This window comes from Agelaius tricolor, unplaced genomic scaffold (genome assembly GCF_023055355.1).
Source record: "Agelaius tricolor isolate 1412-34295 unplaced genomic scaffold, bAgeTri1.0.p SCAF_10, whole genome shotgun sequence".
In the NCBI taxonomy this organism is placed as follows: domain Eukaryota; kingdom Metazoa; phylum Chordata; class Aves; order Passeriformes; family Icteridae; genus Agelaius; species Agelaius tricolor.
Genome location: NW_027269270.1, coordinates 24,995,176 through 25,009,663, shown reverse-complemented (window position 1 = coordinate 25,009,663; position 14,488 = coordinate 24,995,176). Strand labels below are relative to the sequence as shown.

Below are 14,488 nucleotides of genomic sequence, written 5' to 3'. Positions count from 1 at the left end.
AACACGCTGAAACATAACCAGCATCATATAACCTTGGGCTGGTTTGTGTTGTCTGAACTAAACTGGGAGATCCAGGGATGTTTCAGGCTTCCCCAGATCTTTGCATAACTTTCTCTGTGGTCCTGTCTAGGTCTTCTCTTTTTCTGCTTCCACAGACAGCATTTCCATGATATGTCTTCCAGCACAAGCCAATAGCAGCTCAGAAGTCCTGAATATCCTTCTGCTTCCTTCACACTTGAAGGAAACAACCATTTTTCTGCCTCTTTCTTTTCCTTGCCCCCATTCAAGAACAAAGTTGGGCCTCCAGGAATTGCATTTCTGTGCAGGTGCCATGCCACAACCTGATCACCTGACCTAACACACAACAGATTGTACTGCAATTTTAGAGCAGACACACGTAATGGTTATGCCATGGATTTTTTTGAAAAGCAGAATCTGGGAAGGAAAGACTTGGTGGTGTTATGCAAGCAAATATGGTGTGTGTCATCTGCCATTTTCACAGGCATGGGAGAGAAATGCATCCATCAGTTCCACACTCACATGGCTTTTGAAACACTGCTACAAAATTTATACCAGCCAAAGGAGTTCTTTGTAGAAATTCTCTTCCATTCTTGTGTGAATTTGATGACAATTCCTTTTTTTTCCTTCTAGATTTTATTTAGATTTACGTGAGGTTATTTGAAGGGGAAAAGAAGGCCAACTGCACTGTTATTTATAGTGATTAATAGGGCCATTTAGAAGTTGTTTGAAATTTAGATTGCACTGTTTATCATTTACAGTTGTGTGGGCTAAGGTAATGATTCCATTATTCTAATCTATGAGCAATATCTAGCATCTTACATTTTTTGTTCAGTTGATATTTCATTACAGAATTTGAGATATAAATCAGGAGCAAGATACATGCATGAAGTTTAAATAGAAATGAGACCTTTTAAAGTGACATACGGGTACAGATTAACTTCATTATAAGCAGCAAATGAAATAAATATATATTACAAGTAATGTGCCATCTGTTATGGTTGGAACACCTTTTAGTGCATTTCTTCTCACTGTGGCTTTTTATTGTAGAAAAGGAACCTAGTGTGACAAGATTTCAGTAATACTACCAGTTCCTTTTCAGTTCATTGGTTAAAAACTATTTTACCCATAATTGCTTCAACTATTTACTACAGCAGGAGCATTTTCAAAAAGTTCTTTTAAATCTGATATTGATTATGTGTGCTTTCTTTTCACTTAAATTGTAACAAAATATAAAAACTATTTAGGTGTGAGATTAAAGTGTAGAAATGGTGCTACACTTAACTTTTTCACTGAAGTAGTTGGATTGAATTTCAAATCTTATGCCTGCTGAAATCTATAGGAGCAACTTTTTCTTTTTGATCTTTTGCTGTCTTTGACAAATGTTTATATTACACTTCTGCATTTTTTTCAAATGATATCTTTAAAATCAATAACTCTGAAATTCAGAATCTTTAGCAACACCTAATTTTTGGGAAGGCTATCACTCACTTTGAGGGTCTCCCGATGCAGAGTCGTGGTGAAGTCATCCTTATAATGTCTAGCTGTTGTTTTCCTCATCCATAGATCTTAAAAAAGGATAGTCATCTACCTGTCTGCAAGCAGCAAGCTTACATACTTAAATTAGGACTCCTAGACTCCTATTTTCTCTTTATAGACAGCAGAAAGAGAGAGGCTTTTCCAAGGCTTGATTGAGAGTGCTTTGACTAGAGCAGGAGCCAAGATTAAATTAGGTTCCTAAAGTTAGGTGATGTGAATGACCCCAAAGTGCTTTACTGAAATGGAACAAATACCATTATCTTCCTTTTCAAGATGGGAAAAATAAAACTCGGAGATGAAGCGATTTGCCCAAGACCATCAGGAAGCCAGAAATTTAATCTCTGTTTCCTAAGGCTCAGTCTGGGGCTCCAGCCAAAAGGTGCCAGTATCTCTGGCCAGTATTCCTCAAGTGCTTTCCAATAAACAAATGATCAGGCCCTGCAGGTGGCAGGGAGAGCTGTAGATAAATGGGAAAGCTTTATCCAAGCTACACAGAACCATTCTGCAAACTCCTTGGATTGTCTGAAAAATGCCTCACTGTGCCTCTTTCCAACTGTCAGCCCCAAGGGATTGCTTGTGTGAGGATCAACAGACTGGAAAGATCCAGCACTGTGTTCATAATATGAGCACACCTGTTCTGCCCTTTCTTACCCTGTCATCAAGTTGTTTTAAGTTCACTGCCTCTGCAGTTGCAATTGTGTCCATTAAATAATAAGAAACTTAACCTGGCATAACACTGGGTCACAGATGGGGTAAAGCCTGTGTTCCCAGACTACGTGGAGAAAGCTGAAATAGGAGCAAGGAGAGAGCAAAAATTCCACATAGATTATCAATCGCTTGAAAAGGGAATAGGGATTTTTCTTTCCTTTCATTATCTTTTTAAGTGCCATATATAAGAATTTTTCAAAAAGCAATCCTGAGCTTGGGTGGATGGTTAAGGGTGGAGAAAGAAAAAAAAAGAGTGTTTCAAAAGGAAAAGAAGCCCCATGAGAATTTGGGCAGCCCTTCTGTAGAGCAAATGAGTAACTTGAGTGATATGAAAGGTGGGGATGAGAATTTTGGAGGAAGGGAAACAGACTGTGCATGCTTCAGAACCCAACCAGGGAAAAACAGCTGCAGTGGATAAAGAGTGATGAGCAATGGAAGGAGAAGACAGAAGACTCTCAGAACTAAGGATAGGATGTCAATCAGTTCAACAGCTTACATAAATAAACCTTTTTGTTGCTGTAGGATGTAAGGTGGTCTGACTTTGGTTTTCCTGGAAGAAGTGGAAAAGAGAGCACACTGTGGATTGGTTCTGAAGGAGCAAACACCCCCTGCCACTTGGACTCCTATGGCTGCAACTTGGTCTTGCAAGTACAAGGAAGGTAACAAGTGTACATACAGTAAATACAGGGGAGAGCTATACTGTGCATAAAGTTAGTTTTGGACTCTTTTTAGTATCAATTCTAGGTTCTGATTATTTCAGTTTTCTGAGTTCTCAATGATTGAAGAGCATAATAATGGTTCTACAGGAAATGGCAGAACTTCAGGGCATTCTGGAGTTGACACAATTTTATTTTCTAGTCTGTGTGTAATATGGTCCAATTATAAACACTTTAATCTTCCTAGTAGTTATGAATTCAGGAATTTGGAATTAGGAGATAAAAGAGTTAAAAATAAAAAAAAACCAAACAAAATAGAAATAAACTACTTTAGACTTTTACAATATTGTCTGTGCAAGAGCCTCTAATAGCCTGCTAGAATTAATTTAAAAGGGGACCATCAGGATGGGAGCAGCCAGCTGTGAGCAAAGTTGAAAGGGACATTTGAGGCTCCAAACTCATTTGGGAGCATGTGGCTGTTGCTGTATCTTTCTGCCTGTTTGCATGCTGTCTTTTTTTTTTTTTTCCATTCTTTTTTTTTTCTCCTTTCCTTGTATATTGGCTTCAGGGTTGGTGGGTTTTTTTTGGTTTTTGGGTTGTTATCTATTATTGCTAGAGTAAGTGCTAGAGTAACAGAACAAGTTGCACACACTTTCTATGGTTGATAGTATAGAGTGGAAGGAGAAATTTGCTAGGAGTTTTTCAATGGGATTAATTACTCTGCCATTTTATAGAACAGTAAGACTGTGGTGGTGTGATTAAGGTGCAGGATTGGAAGTCAGGTGTGTTGCCTTTTAGCTGAGCAGCATCACATGCTGACTGGCTTTAAGGCCTGAGGCAAATGAATTTGTCATCATCTTATCCCTAAGAAGGGTAACTCTGTGTAGGGTTTTCATTTATGTTTGCAAACAGCCTTGAGGTCCTTGGGTGGATATGCAGCAGAGATATTCTAGAAGCCTCCCTCAGCACTGCTGTGCTGCAGCCAGTCCTGTGGACTTCAGATCACATCAGTAAGCATTGTGCATTGAAGTCCAGACACTTTAGTGTATTCAGGAGCCAGAAATCTCAATGAAAACCATGAGACTTAAATGCCATAATCTTCTAAGGATCCACTTAAATACTGGGTGTACTAAATAAGTACAGTGATGTAGAAGACACAATACCTGCCAAGCCTCTTCAATCTCTACCTTCAGATGTTGAACTCGAGCCAGAGTTCCAGCATCATGCAGCAATTCTGTCCACCTTCCCAAGGCACTTCCTCCCCCTCAAGTAGACCAAAATCCTTTTTCCTCTCAGGGAAAAAAATCCAAAGCCCTTGCACAGCCTGAAAAGACAAAGTTGTTTTCCTCTTAAGAACAAAGCCTGTAAATAGATTGCAAACTTCCACAAGCTTGTGAATCCTGTGCTTCTTCAGAGCAGAAAGATTCCCTTTTGAGACTCACAAACAAGACAGGCTTTGTAACAGAATATAAGCTTATGCTAAACTTAAATAGATTTGCCTTTGCAGGAAAGCCAGGGACAGCTCCTTAGCCCTTTGTTGCTATCTTGAATTTCCTCCTTGCATCCCTTAGGCTTCTTAATTTTTTGCTTTATGATATTGCTTTGCCGTGAGCCTGCAGGATTAACCCTGAGCCTCCTAACCTAGTCATTCTCTGCCCCCTCAGAGAATCTAGCTTGGAGGGCAAAATAAAGTTGCAATAAGGATTGAGTTTCAGGAGAAGTGGTTTTATGCTTGCATCCAGCAGTTGCTTTGGTAATTACCAAGAAATATCAGCAGCCTATGGCACTTGCATCTGTGCTGGTCTCTGTAGTTCTGACTGTCCTGCTATTCCTATCTCTTCTGTTCCTGTCCCTTTTGGTTTTGTGCCATTTGATTGCTTCGCTCCCATTTTCAGATCTGTGACTTAGAACTGACAACCAGAAGCAGTAGACAAAATTCAAGGAGTGCCAAGGGAAAGAAAACAAAGAAAAGCCCTTTCTAGAGGAGTCCAAAACAAAAGAGAAGAGCTACACAAGGTCTCCAGCTGTGCTGTAAAATGCTGCCTTTACTTTTCCATTGCTTAATGCATTGGTCATGTTGCACTGTTTGTCTAGCACATCTTAAATGTAATAAATTCTCTTTGTGTATTCCTTCTGGTTATTTCTACCACCTAAAGTACTGCGATTTAAAACTTCTATTTCTAAATACCATATGTACCTGCTAAGATATTTAATTTATAATACCCATAAAACTGGCACCACCAGTTCTGGCATATTCTTTTTTTCCTCTTTGATCTGGTCTATGTAAGTGAAATAGAGACATAAGCTCCTGAGGACAAAGTGTGGTCTCAGCTCTGCTTGGCCTTTGCACTGTGGTGCATTCATGTGCTTCTTTGGGCATGTAGGAGCAACGTGGCACATGAGTGCCCTCATGAGCAGAACAACCCTGTCCTGCTCCACCTGGCATTTAGTCACACCAGTAAGTTCTTAAATGCACAACCAGCTACATTTTCATCATGTGGTACTGATAACACAAAAAAAATACAGGTGTTTAAGGATACTTATGTCTATGGATGTATCTGGTTTTTATTCATTCCATCTTTGATATGGAAACATCAAGGTGATTTTTAAGAAAGGGGGGTTCACGACTCACAGCCATATAAGGAAACAGAAGATAATGTCTAACCCTTTTACTGTTGCCATCCTAAACACACCATGCCCTCCTTTCAAAACAAATACAGATTTTGAAAGCTTTTCATTCAGTGAACAAAAATACATTGTCTGTAACTAAACTATTTCCTCTAGTTTATAGAGCAATTTTTAATGCTCTGAGCATCTGTAAATGCTGCATGTAAAAAGGAGGAAGAAGAAACCAGACGGGAGAGGTTTTTTAAATTTTATCTGCCTTTAAAAATGATTGGTGAGAAGCTGTAAATCTTCTCAGTTAAAAAATTAAAAAGTGGAATATTTTAAAAACACTTTTAGGAGACAGCCTGTAAGCACTGGCTGTGTTCTCACTGCGTAGGAGATTCACACAGTGAGGCAGATTTATGTTTTATTGAAAACCTTGCTACTGCCTTTAGTTCTTTGCTGCAAGTGACATGCACTGAATACATTTTTATCTTCTCTCTATTTTCAGGAAGAGATGGCACCTCTTCCCACCTGGTGACACCAGTTTCCTTTATCCTACCAGGATCCCTTATGAGGAATCCAGCATATTCAGCAAAGTCAACATTGCCAACCCTGATCTGAAACGCTTTCCCAAGTTTAGGAACTCAACAGCCCATGTTGTTACACTCAGTCCAGGACAGGTACCACTTACATACAAGCTTCACATTACTTAATATTCTATTTAACTGCCTAATTAAGGGCTAGGAAATCTTAACAAATTGACTGTGGAACTTCCTTCTTCCTCCACTCCACATTCAGACCTTAGAGATTTCTCTCAGCACAGAAACTTTCTTCACTGACAGTTGTTTGCCTCAACTTTTTAGTACAAAAACTGCAGACATTTGGAGAGCTATCAATCAGCTGCCTGATTCATAGATCAGAGTTCAATCAGCTGCCTGATTCCATACAACCACCTGTCTTGCAACCACCTCAAATTTGTCTACTTCAGAACTTTCTTGAACTCTGACCTGTCTACTCTGACAGCAGTATGTTCCATAAAATGCATTTGGTTAATGAGTATATAGAGCTAGCAAAGGAACTCATATTTTGGTAGTGAATAGCCTTCACCTGTTGCTTTAATAAATACTTTAATGATGATACTTGCTTTTAGAGTGCACACCATTCACAGGTTTCATGGTGTTTTCCAGGGCTGTGAGGATGTTTTTAATCCTGCTTTACTGAGAAGGTTCAGCTGTAAGTGCCTGGCCTACAGTCACACAGGCAGGCAGCAGCAGTGTGAGAGTAGGGCTCAGGACTCTTGATTCCCAGTCTCCTGCTGTAAATAGTGTCCTTCTTTATTTAATCAGCAAGGTCTGTATTTGGAGTCTGAATTACCCTTTTTCATTTGTTCAGCCGTGCATGTCCTGCTAAGGCACTGCTGTGCATCTCAAACTGTCAGGCCCTTCCAAAGGAATTTTGCAATGGTCATTGCTCAGACAGTGGAGTTGCTGCTTCTGGAACCCTTTTACCATTCTCCTACCAGATATCGTCACCTCTTTTGACCTGCCAGCTCAACAACTTGTATGAGTATTCCCCTGTCCCTAACTGGCAAACCCAGCTGCCTTCAACAATTTAAAGAATGGATTTTTGCTAATTAAGTTAATTTTGAGGAGGCAGAGTGGGGCAGGATAGTAGCTTCCAACAAAAGAATGATACCCTTCAACTGGAAGTGTAATGCTCTGCACTTGGTACAGATGCAAATGGGGAATCTATGATCAGCCTTTACTGTTTGCACTACATTAGCTCATACTCATACTACTAAAGCAAATCATTAGTTTCACATTCAGCAATTTGTAAAGTTGCAGCAGTCAGTAATTGAAAGCACAAAGAACAAATTTTTACTATTGATAAAAATGCCACATCTATTCAGCATTGCGTTATCCCTGATCCCCAATACTATTTGAATTTATAATCTCCTTTGCAATGATCAAGTGCACTAGTGAACCTTTAATATGATCTTAATTTTAATTAGGCTTAAAGCAATTACAAATTAATCTTGCTAGGAATAAAGATCTTGAGCCAGCTCAGTAATAGAATTTGTCTGCATTGCCATGAACGAGATACTGTTTGGATTTCCTGGGGGGCAAAGTAATGTAGAAGCAATGATGGAGCAGTGAGGTATTGCCTTTGTCCATTTTATCAGTGCTTTCTGTGTGGTGCTGGCCAGCATCTCATCCAGAAGCTTTCAGGGCAGGTGACTGGGAGCTGCAGCCGTTTGATGGAAAGGAATGACCTAGAAGAACTCCTTTTTCAACAAGGGAGAGAATTCCTAAATAATGTCTTGATATGTGCTTAACAGTGGTTTTCACTTAGAATTAGCCCAATTACTGGAGAATTTGTAGGCATCTTTATTTTGTGATAAAATGTAGCATCTCCACTCATTCCCAGAGGGTATGCAGAACATTTTGGATGATTGTAACAATAAAAGGCTGAAAAAATGAAGACAAAGGTGTTCTTAGGTATTCAGGAGAGCAGCTGCATGTAGAGTGAGTGCAGGTTTGAATATCAAAAACTTAATGTGTCTAATGCCACCTTCTGGTCGATGTTTGCCACCAGCCATTTTTCTGCCTGAAAGCAGAATTCCTTCATGTAACATTGTGCCAGTGCACAGAGTGTACAGTCAGTTAGATCCTTTGTGCCCTTCCACTGTATTGTTCAAAGGTGAACCTCTATTATGAATTTTGGTAGCTGATTGAGAATTAAGGTTTTATAAGGTTTCATCCTGTACCTGACCACTGGCTGTCAGCTGCATTTCAACAGACATAACTTCTGTTTATACATCAGTGATCTGTTCTGAAACAAATGATGAAAACATTTAGATGTCAAGCTTACTCAAATAGGCAGCTGAGTAGTGGAAGGGCTTGCAGCAGTACATGACTATATTCACTATATCCATGAAGTTACAAGCTCAAGTTGTGTCACACAAATGTAGGGGGTCCTTATAAATGTTTGGACCTGGTCACCTCTGTGATGGTTGCAAAGCTGAGGATTAAGTATGGAGCAGCATTTCTAGTAACACCTTGATTCTTTCTCAAATACAAATACCCCCTAAAAGACCAGAAATGGGACAAACCACATCTGTTCTTGTATCTTCTACCCATGCTCTGGGAAAAGTGTTAAGAGAGTTAGGGATCTGTCACCCTCAGCTTAAATCCTGTTCAGGACAGGTGTCCTATTTGCCATCAGTGGTACCTGGCACCTCAACAAGGTAGTTCATCCTTCCTGTCTTACATAATTACAATCCTGCAGGAACATTCATCCCACCTTGTCCTTCAACACAGGCTGTAGAAGGAGCCTATGCACATAGGTGCTTAACTTTTTTGATGATTAAAAATAGGAAAGATGAATACCACCTGAAAAAGCTACAAAAAACTGAGATGCTGTACAAGGATAAAATCATTGATCATTCTTTCCTCTGCCCCACTTCTCACTGACTTCTGGCTTCCTTCCTGCTCTCTAATGTAATTGCTCTTAATCCATCTCCCTGTTAATCCATATCCACATAACCAGACAATGGTAGGGAGACTATAAAGTGATCTGAGTTTATCTGAAGGGATGGAGAGCAAGCAGCTGCCCCTCTGTGCCCCTGTGAGCAATCCCATTCCCCCCTTGCTACCCCAGGCAGGTGCTGCTGAGGCAGAGCTTGCCTGCCCTGTGGCCTGGCCCTGTGCCCCAGTGCAGCCTGGGGCCAGAGGAGCTGCAGGGCAGAAGTGCAGGGAAAGGCCTAAATGAGGTAGCCAAGAGGCACATTGGGTCTGAGAAGGATGCCCTCCCTCTGGCCTTGAAAAATATTGTCATTGGATGGGAAAAAAAACTATTTTAGAAAAAGATGAACGTTACTGCTTGCTGGTTCTTACCATGTCCTGCTGCTCAGACGCTCCCCTCCCCTGCTTCTGCTTACCTGCTTTCTCAAAGTCTAAAAGAAACACATTTATGTGGCCACAAATACAGTTGTCACTCAGTTCCTGTGTTTAGCTGCAGGATTTCTCTTTCTGGGCTTCTGCTGCAGAATCTAACACACCATGGGATCCTGCTCAGCAGCAGAGCTCCCAACAGTGCAGACAAACCTCTGACTTCTAACCTAACCCTGAGCAAGAAGAAATCTTCATGAAGTCAGGGAGGGATTTCCCTGTGTGCTGCCTTTAAAGAAAGGGTGTGAGAACTTTAGGTTGGGCTTAAGTGAGGAACAGAAAAACACACAGCCGTGATAGCCAAGAAAAATATAATTGATACCAAAGAAAAGTGGTTTAGTAAGTCAAGAAATACAGTAATTCAAAGGTAGTGTGTAATGTTCCAGCTCAAAGTATACAAAAGACTTTTTAAAAGGGCTTACAGTAAAAAAACCTACTTTTATTGGAGAATAATTTAAGTGATTTTACTAAAAGAGAATTCAGAGTTGGCCACACCATTATGCATAGTAGGTGGCTGGTAATTCTGCTCTGGGGAAGGAATAAAGAGTTTTCATGTGGGAGACTGCAGAGCTGGCCCCAAGTCACCCCATAGAGAAGGCAGACAGCCCAACCCAACCTCAGGACACCAGAACTATGATTTCCATCACAGAAGAAGCAGAAGAGTCCAGGAGCTGAATTTATGCTAGGATTGGTGGAAAAACACTGCTCAAGCTGCAACACATACGGAGAACCCCATGAATGCCTCAAAAGCCAGGGAAATGGAAGGTCAAAGCTGCAATTCCCTGCCTCTGCTTCTCCACCTCTTCCCTGAGCTTCCCTCATTCTCTCACCTGGGTCACTGTGGGCATGGCCTGATGCAGCCCCACTCCCTCCTCTTCACTGTGCCTTTCCCCATGGCTGTGCCTGTGTTTCTGACCCCCGTCACCCTTGGAGCTCTGTTTCAGTGGACACGAAGACAGCAGGAGGGAGGAGGAGGAGGCAGGGTGAGAAGCACCTTCCAAGCACCAGGACAGCCAGGCTCCAGCTGGGATGAGGCATAGGCTGGGGCAGCAGTGCTCAGACAGTCCTCAGGTGCTGTTCCCACAGAATTGGCTATGCCTGCACCTACTTCATTTTATTTTTCATTGCCATGGTTGCAAACACTTCTGGGATCTCCTTGGGTCCCCCCGTGGCTCAGTGTCTTTATCTTCCCGTGACACTGGCTTCCTTTTTGTGTGCATTTACCTAAATATCTTTTTCTAATGAGCAGAAATTTCTTGGTATAATATTTCACTTCAGGGTATGCTCTCTTTTTGAAGCAATTCCACCTTTGCCCTACCTTTGCACTGTATCAAGTTAATCATGTCCACTGAGAATTCAAACCTGCTCTGTTCTCTGTGCTGTACAAGTCTTCAGCATTGCTCCACTTGCTCTCCCAACTGTTCCCTTGGTTTCTTTCCTCACATTACAGCATCTCATTTTATCTTTTCTGGGACTTCTGTCCTACTTTAGCTTCGTTTGCTATATTTGGCTGTCACTAGCCTAAATATTAAAATTATCTGATTGGTTACTGTTTAGATCAGTATCTTCCCAGCACAAATAAAGTTAGATAAGTTCTGTGGAAAGCAGCCTAGCACAAGATTATCTCTTAGCTTGGAGTAGTTCTGTCTTGCTATTGCATTTTACATTTTCCCTGTAAAATGTTTGCTGCATTTGTGTGTGTTGTTTCACTGTGGCTTACTTTTATGTTTCCTATAGGAATCTGTGTCCCATATTCATAAACATATGGAAGTCTGTTTTTTTTAATTGTGAAATTGATCCTTAGAGGCAGCGGTGGTGGTTTTTTTGGTTTGTTTTCATTTTATTGTGCTTCTGTTTGCTTCTAATTTGAAAACCTAACCTAGAAGAATACTAGTTTGTAAATGTAGAAGAATCCTATCTTTCTTTTCTGGGTTGTTGGGGGTTTTGGGTTTTTTTTTTTTGGTCTTGTTAGTTCTACTCTCTTGCCAGCTGTATTTTTTGGTTTTAATTACCTTTTGCCATTTCTTCATCTTCCTTAAAGTTTTAGTCCTTTTGCTTTTTGATAATTTCAATTGTCTTGTTGCTATAAATCCTAATTTTAACAAGCATAAGCTTGTTCAACAATAGAAGAGAGACAGCAAATGTCTTTATGGACCCTCTTTTGCCTATTTGAGTCACAGCTCTATAGCTCTCCTATAAACTGCATCAGCAAACAGTGCCAGCTGCAGAGAGACACAGCTTTGCAGTTGTTACCCTTAACCTGCTGGCAAAGGAAACCTGATTAGTCTCTAAAGGACCAAGTTCCTCCACTTTGGTTTGAAAACCCAGGACAAGCTGTGGGGATTGTATTTTCCTTCTGGCTGTACCTGCTCTCTCCAAAGCAATTCTGTCTCCATTTTGCATGTGAGTCATGTGGAGCCAGCACGCTCCATGCCTAATTGCCTTCTTGGTTTTCCAGGCAGCATCTCTTACTGAGACATTTATACATTTCCCTTAATCTGTCTCTTGCTCATGTTCCCTTGCTACCTGGTCCCTCTGCACCACCTCCCCAGTGTCTGCTGCCCTCCTCCACGTGCTGGAGCTCCCTGTTCTGCACAGGGCTCACAGGAAGGATCCCGCCGGTGCAAACAGCCGCTCACGGGAGCTCTGCTTTCTTCTGCTGTAACACAGCGTTTGCTAGGGTTCAGCATTACACCCAGTCACTTGGAGGGCACCCAGAGTCTTTAGCAGAGTTCAGTGTAAAATCCCCTATAGAGCAGATGAGCATTTGGGGAGGGGGCTTGTATGATTTTGCAGTCAGTGAAACTGGAAAACACTTCCTTACAGATAAATCAATTGCTGCTAATGCAACTGCACTGTTCATTTAAAGTCGATGTTTCCTTGATAAAAACAAAACTCTGAAACTTGTTCAGCAGAGAAAACATGTTTTGGCTGCAGTCTGTAGGGTTTCATACACTTACATATCAGTACTAACTAGTGATATTTTTAAAATAATGACCCTCCACTGACTGACTTCCTTTTCTGTTCTGTGTGCTGTACTGGATTAAATAATAATTTCCAAATGATTTTGACCTTTGGAGAGCCAATGCTTCTTTTTGTTTGACTTAAATTTAAGTCTGTGGAGAACATTTTGTCATCTGGCCCAAAAAATAAGAGTGTTCCAAGTGTCCTGTAAGTGTTTGCAGGACTGGTGCCATTGTTTCCCCCACAGACATTTTCTCATGAGGTGTGTTTTGATATAATGAAGCACAGGGCTATCTGGGTAGCAGAACATCCTTCTAAGTAATTTGTGTCTACCAAGAGAAAGAACTGTCTGCAATTCAGATACAGATCATTGCTTCACTTTCCCCATTGTGAAGTATATATTTTTCTGTCTCTGACCATTTTTATAACTTGTCAAAAAATATCTTTTATGCTTTCCTTGATAGCTCCATGTTACTCTAATGTTAAGTAATCTGCAAAGCTTGTCCTCTATCATCAAAACAACATCAGTGTCTTGTACCATAAAAAACATGGGTGGGAATCAATTTTATGTCACAGCTATCATCCTGATATTGTTGTAAAGCTCTGATCTAAACTAGATTGTCCCAGAAATCATGACATTTTCTTTTAAAAGCCTGTCTACTAAAAGTGACAAATTTAATACTGGTGATTATTCACCAGAATTAAAGCTGCATTTTGTCACCTAGTCACCTAGATGAGCATAGGCATGCCTGCTTTTTTGGGAAAACCAGCTGGCAGTCCTACAGGAACTGGGAATTTTGCTCAGTTGGAGAGTCTACAAAAGAATTTCTGCTTGGCTGAGAGTCTCTCTGAAGTCCTGATGTACTGCTGCACAGCTGCACCCCCTCTGTACTGCTGGACTTTGCTTACCCACAGCAGTTAAAGGTTACAGTCCTGCTTGGGACTGTATGGGAAGGAGTTTGGATGAAAGGTAGTTCTGGATCATGTCCATGTCTTACATGATAGTATTGATAGAGTGGGCATTTAGTTCTTGAGAAAAGGCTCTTTAAAAGAGAGAAATAAATATCACCTCTCACCTGTGTCCTTGCCTCAGTCCTGTCTCTACATCCCACATCACCTAAATTAAAAAACTGTGTCTTTCTTCAGGCTTCTGCTTGTTCCCTAATGCAATGTCTGCACTTCCAGGTCCTCCTCGTCCCAAGGCACTGGTGGCACTATGTGGAATCCATTGATCCTGTCACTGTCAGCATCAACTCTTGGATTGAACTGGTATTTTCCTTTTAATGTCCTGGGGGTGTAGCACGAGGGATTTCCGTCCCTTGCCTGCCAGTTTCAGTCCTGTTGGGTGTGTTGTGTTCAGAGGCTGGGGAGGGAAGAGCCCTTACGGATACATTTTATCTGGGAGAACCTTTCAAGGTTCCAGATCTGAAGCCCCAGTTCAGCAGAAATCCCCTTTCAAGTTCACTTCAATCAAGTAAACAATTAAACACAAGCTAAATTTTCATGCCTAATTTCTTAAGGGCCAGCCAGCTTTGTGCTGAATAGAGAACAAAAAACCAGGAACTTCACCTCAAGGACAAGCTTATGTGCAAAGCTAAATTAGAATTTAAATCAGATTAATGTGAATAGGAAGGGAGGAGAAGAAGATTTTTGAATTTTCATTCCTCTGTGATAGTTTTGCTTTGGCTGAAGTTGGATTTCCTCATGTATTAAAATAATTTTCTTCTCCCTGGGCTTTGATTTTTCTTGCTTATGTTAACCAGTATATATGGGATGGTTCCAGGGATATTATAAAATCATAGAATAGTTTGGGTTGGAAGGGACCTTTAAAGGTTGTCTAGTCCAATCACTCTACAAGGAGCAGGGACATATTCCACTAGATCACCTCAATACTCCAGAAGATTTTCTGACTGACATTACTTTATTATTAATCCTAGGTTAATATTAAAAAAAAAAAAAAACTTTTGAAATGGCCTGTGAAATGGCCTCACTAAAATACTCACTGCCTTTTTTTTTTTTCCTACTTCTAAAAGCTATATTAGA

The 14,488-nt window shown here is 40.7% G+C and overlaps 1 protein-coding gene across 1 annotated transcript in view; it reads left to right on the top strand.

Annotated features, from left to right (window-relative positions):
* HSPBAP1 (HSPB1 associated protein 1) overlaps positions 1-14,488 on the top strand; it is a 37,401-nt gene that overhangs the window by 18,077 nt on the left and 4,836 nt on the right. The window contains exons 4-6 of the mRNA XM_071435276.1: positions 2,788-2,924; positions 6,040-6,211; positions 13,631-13,714. Coding sequence (XP_071291377.1) covers positions 2,788-2,924; positions 6,040-6,211; positions 13,631-13,714 — 393 coding nt within the window. The remainder of the gene's footprint in view (positions 1-2,787; positions 2,925-6,039; positions 6,212-13,630; positions 13,715-14,488) is intronic.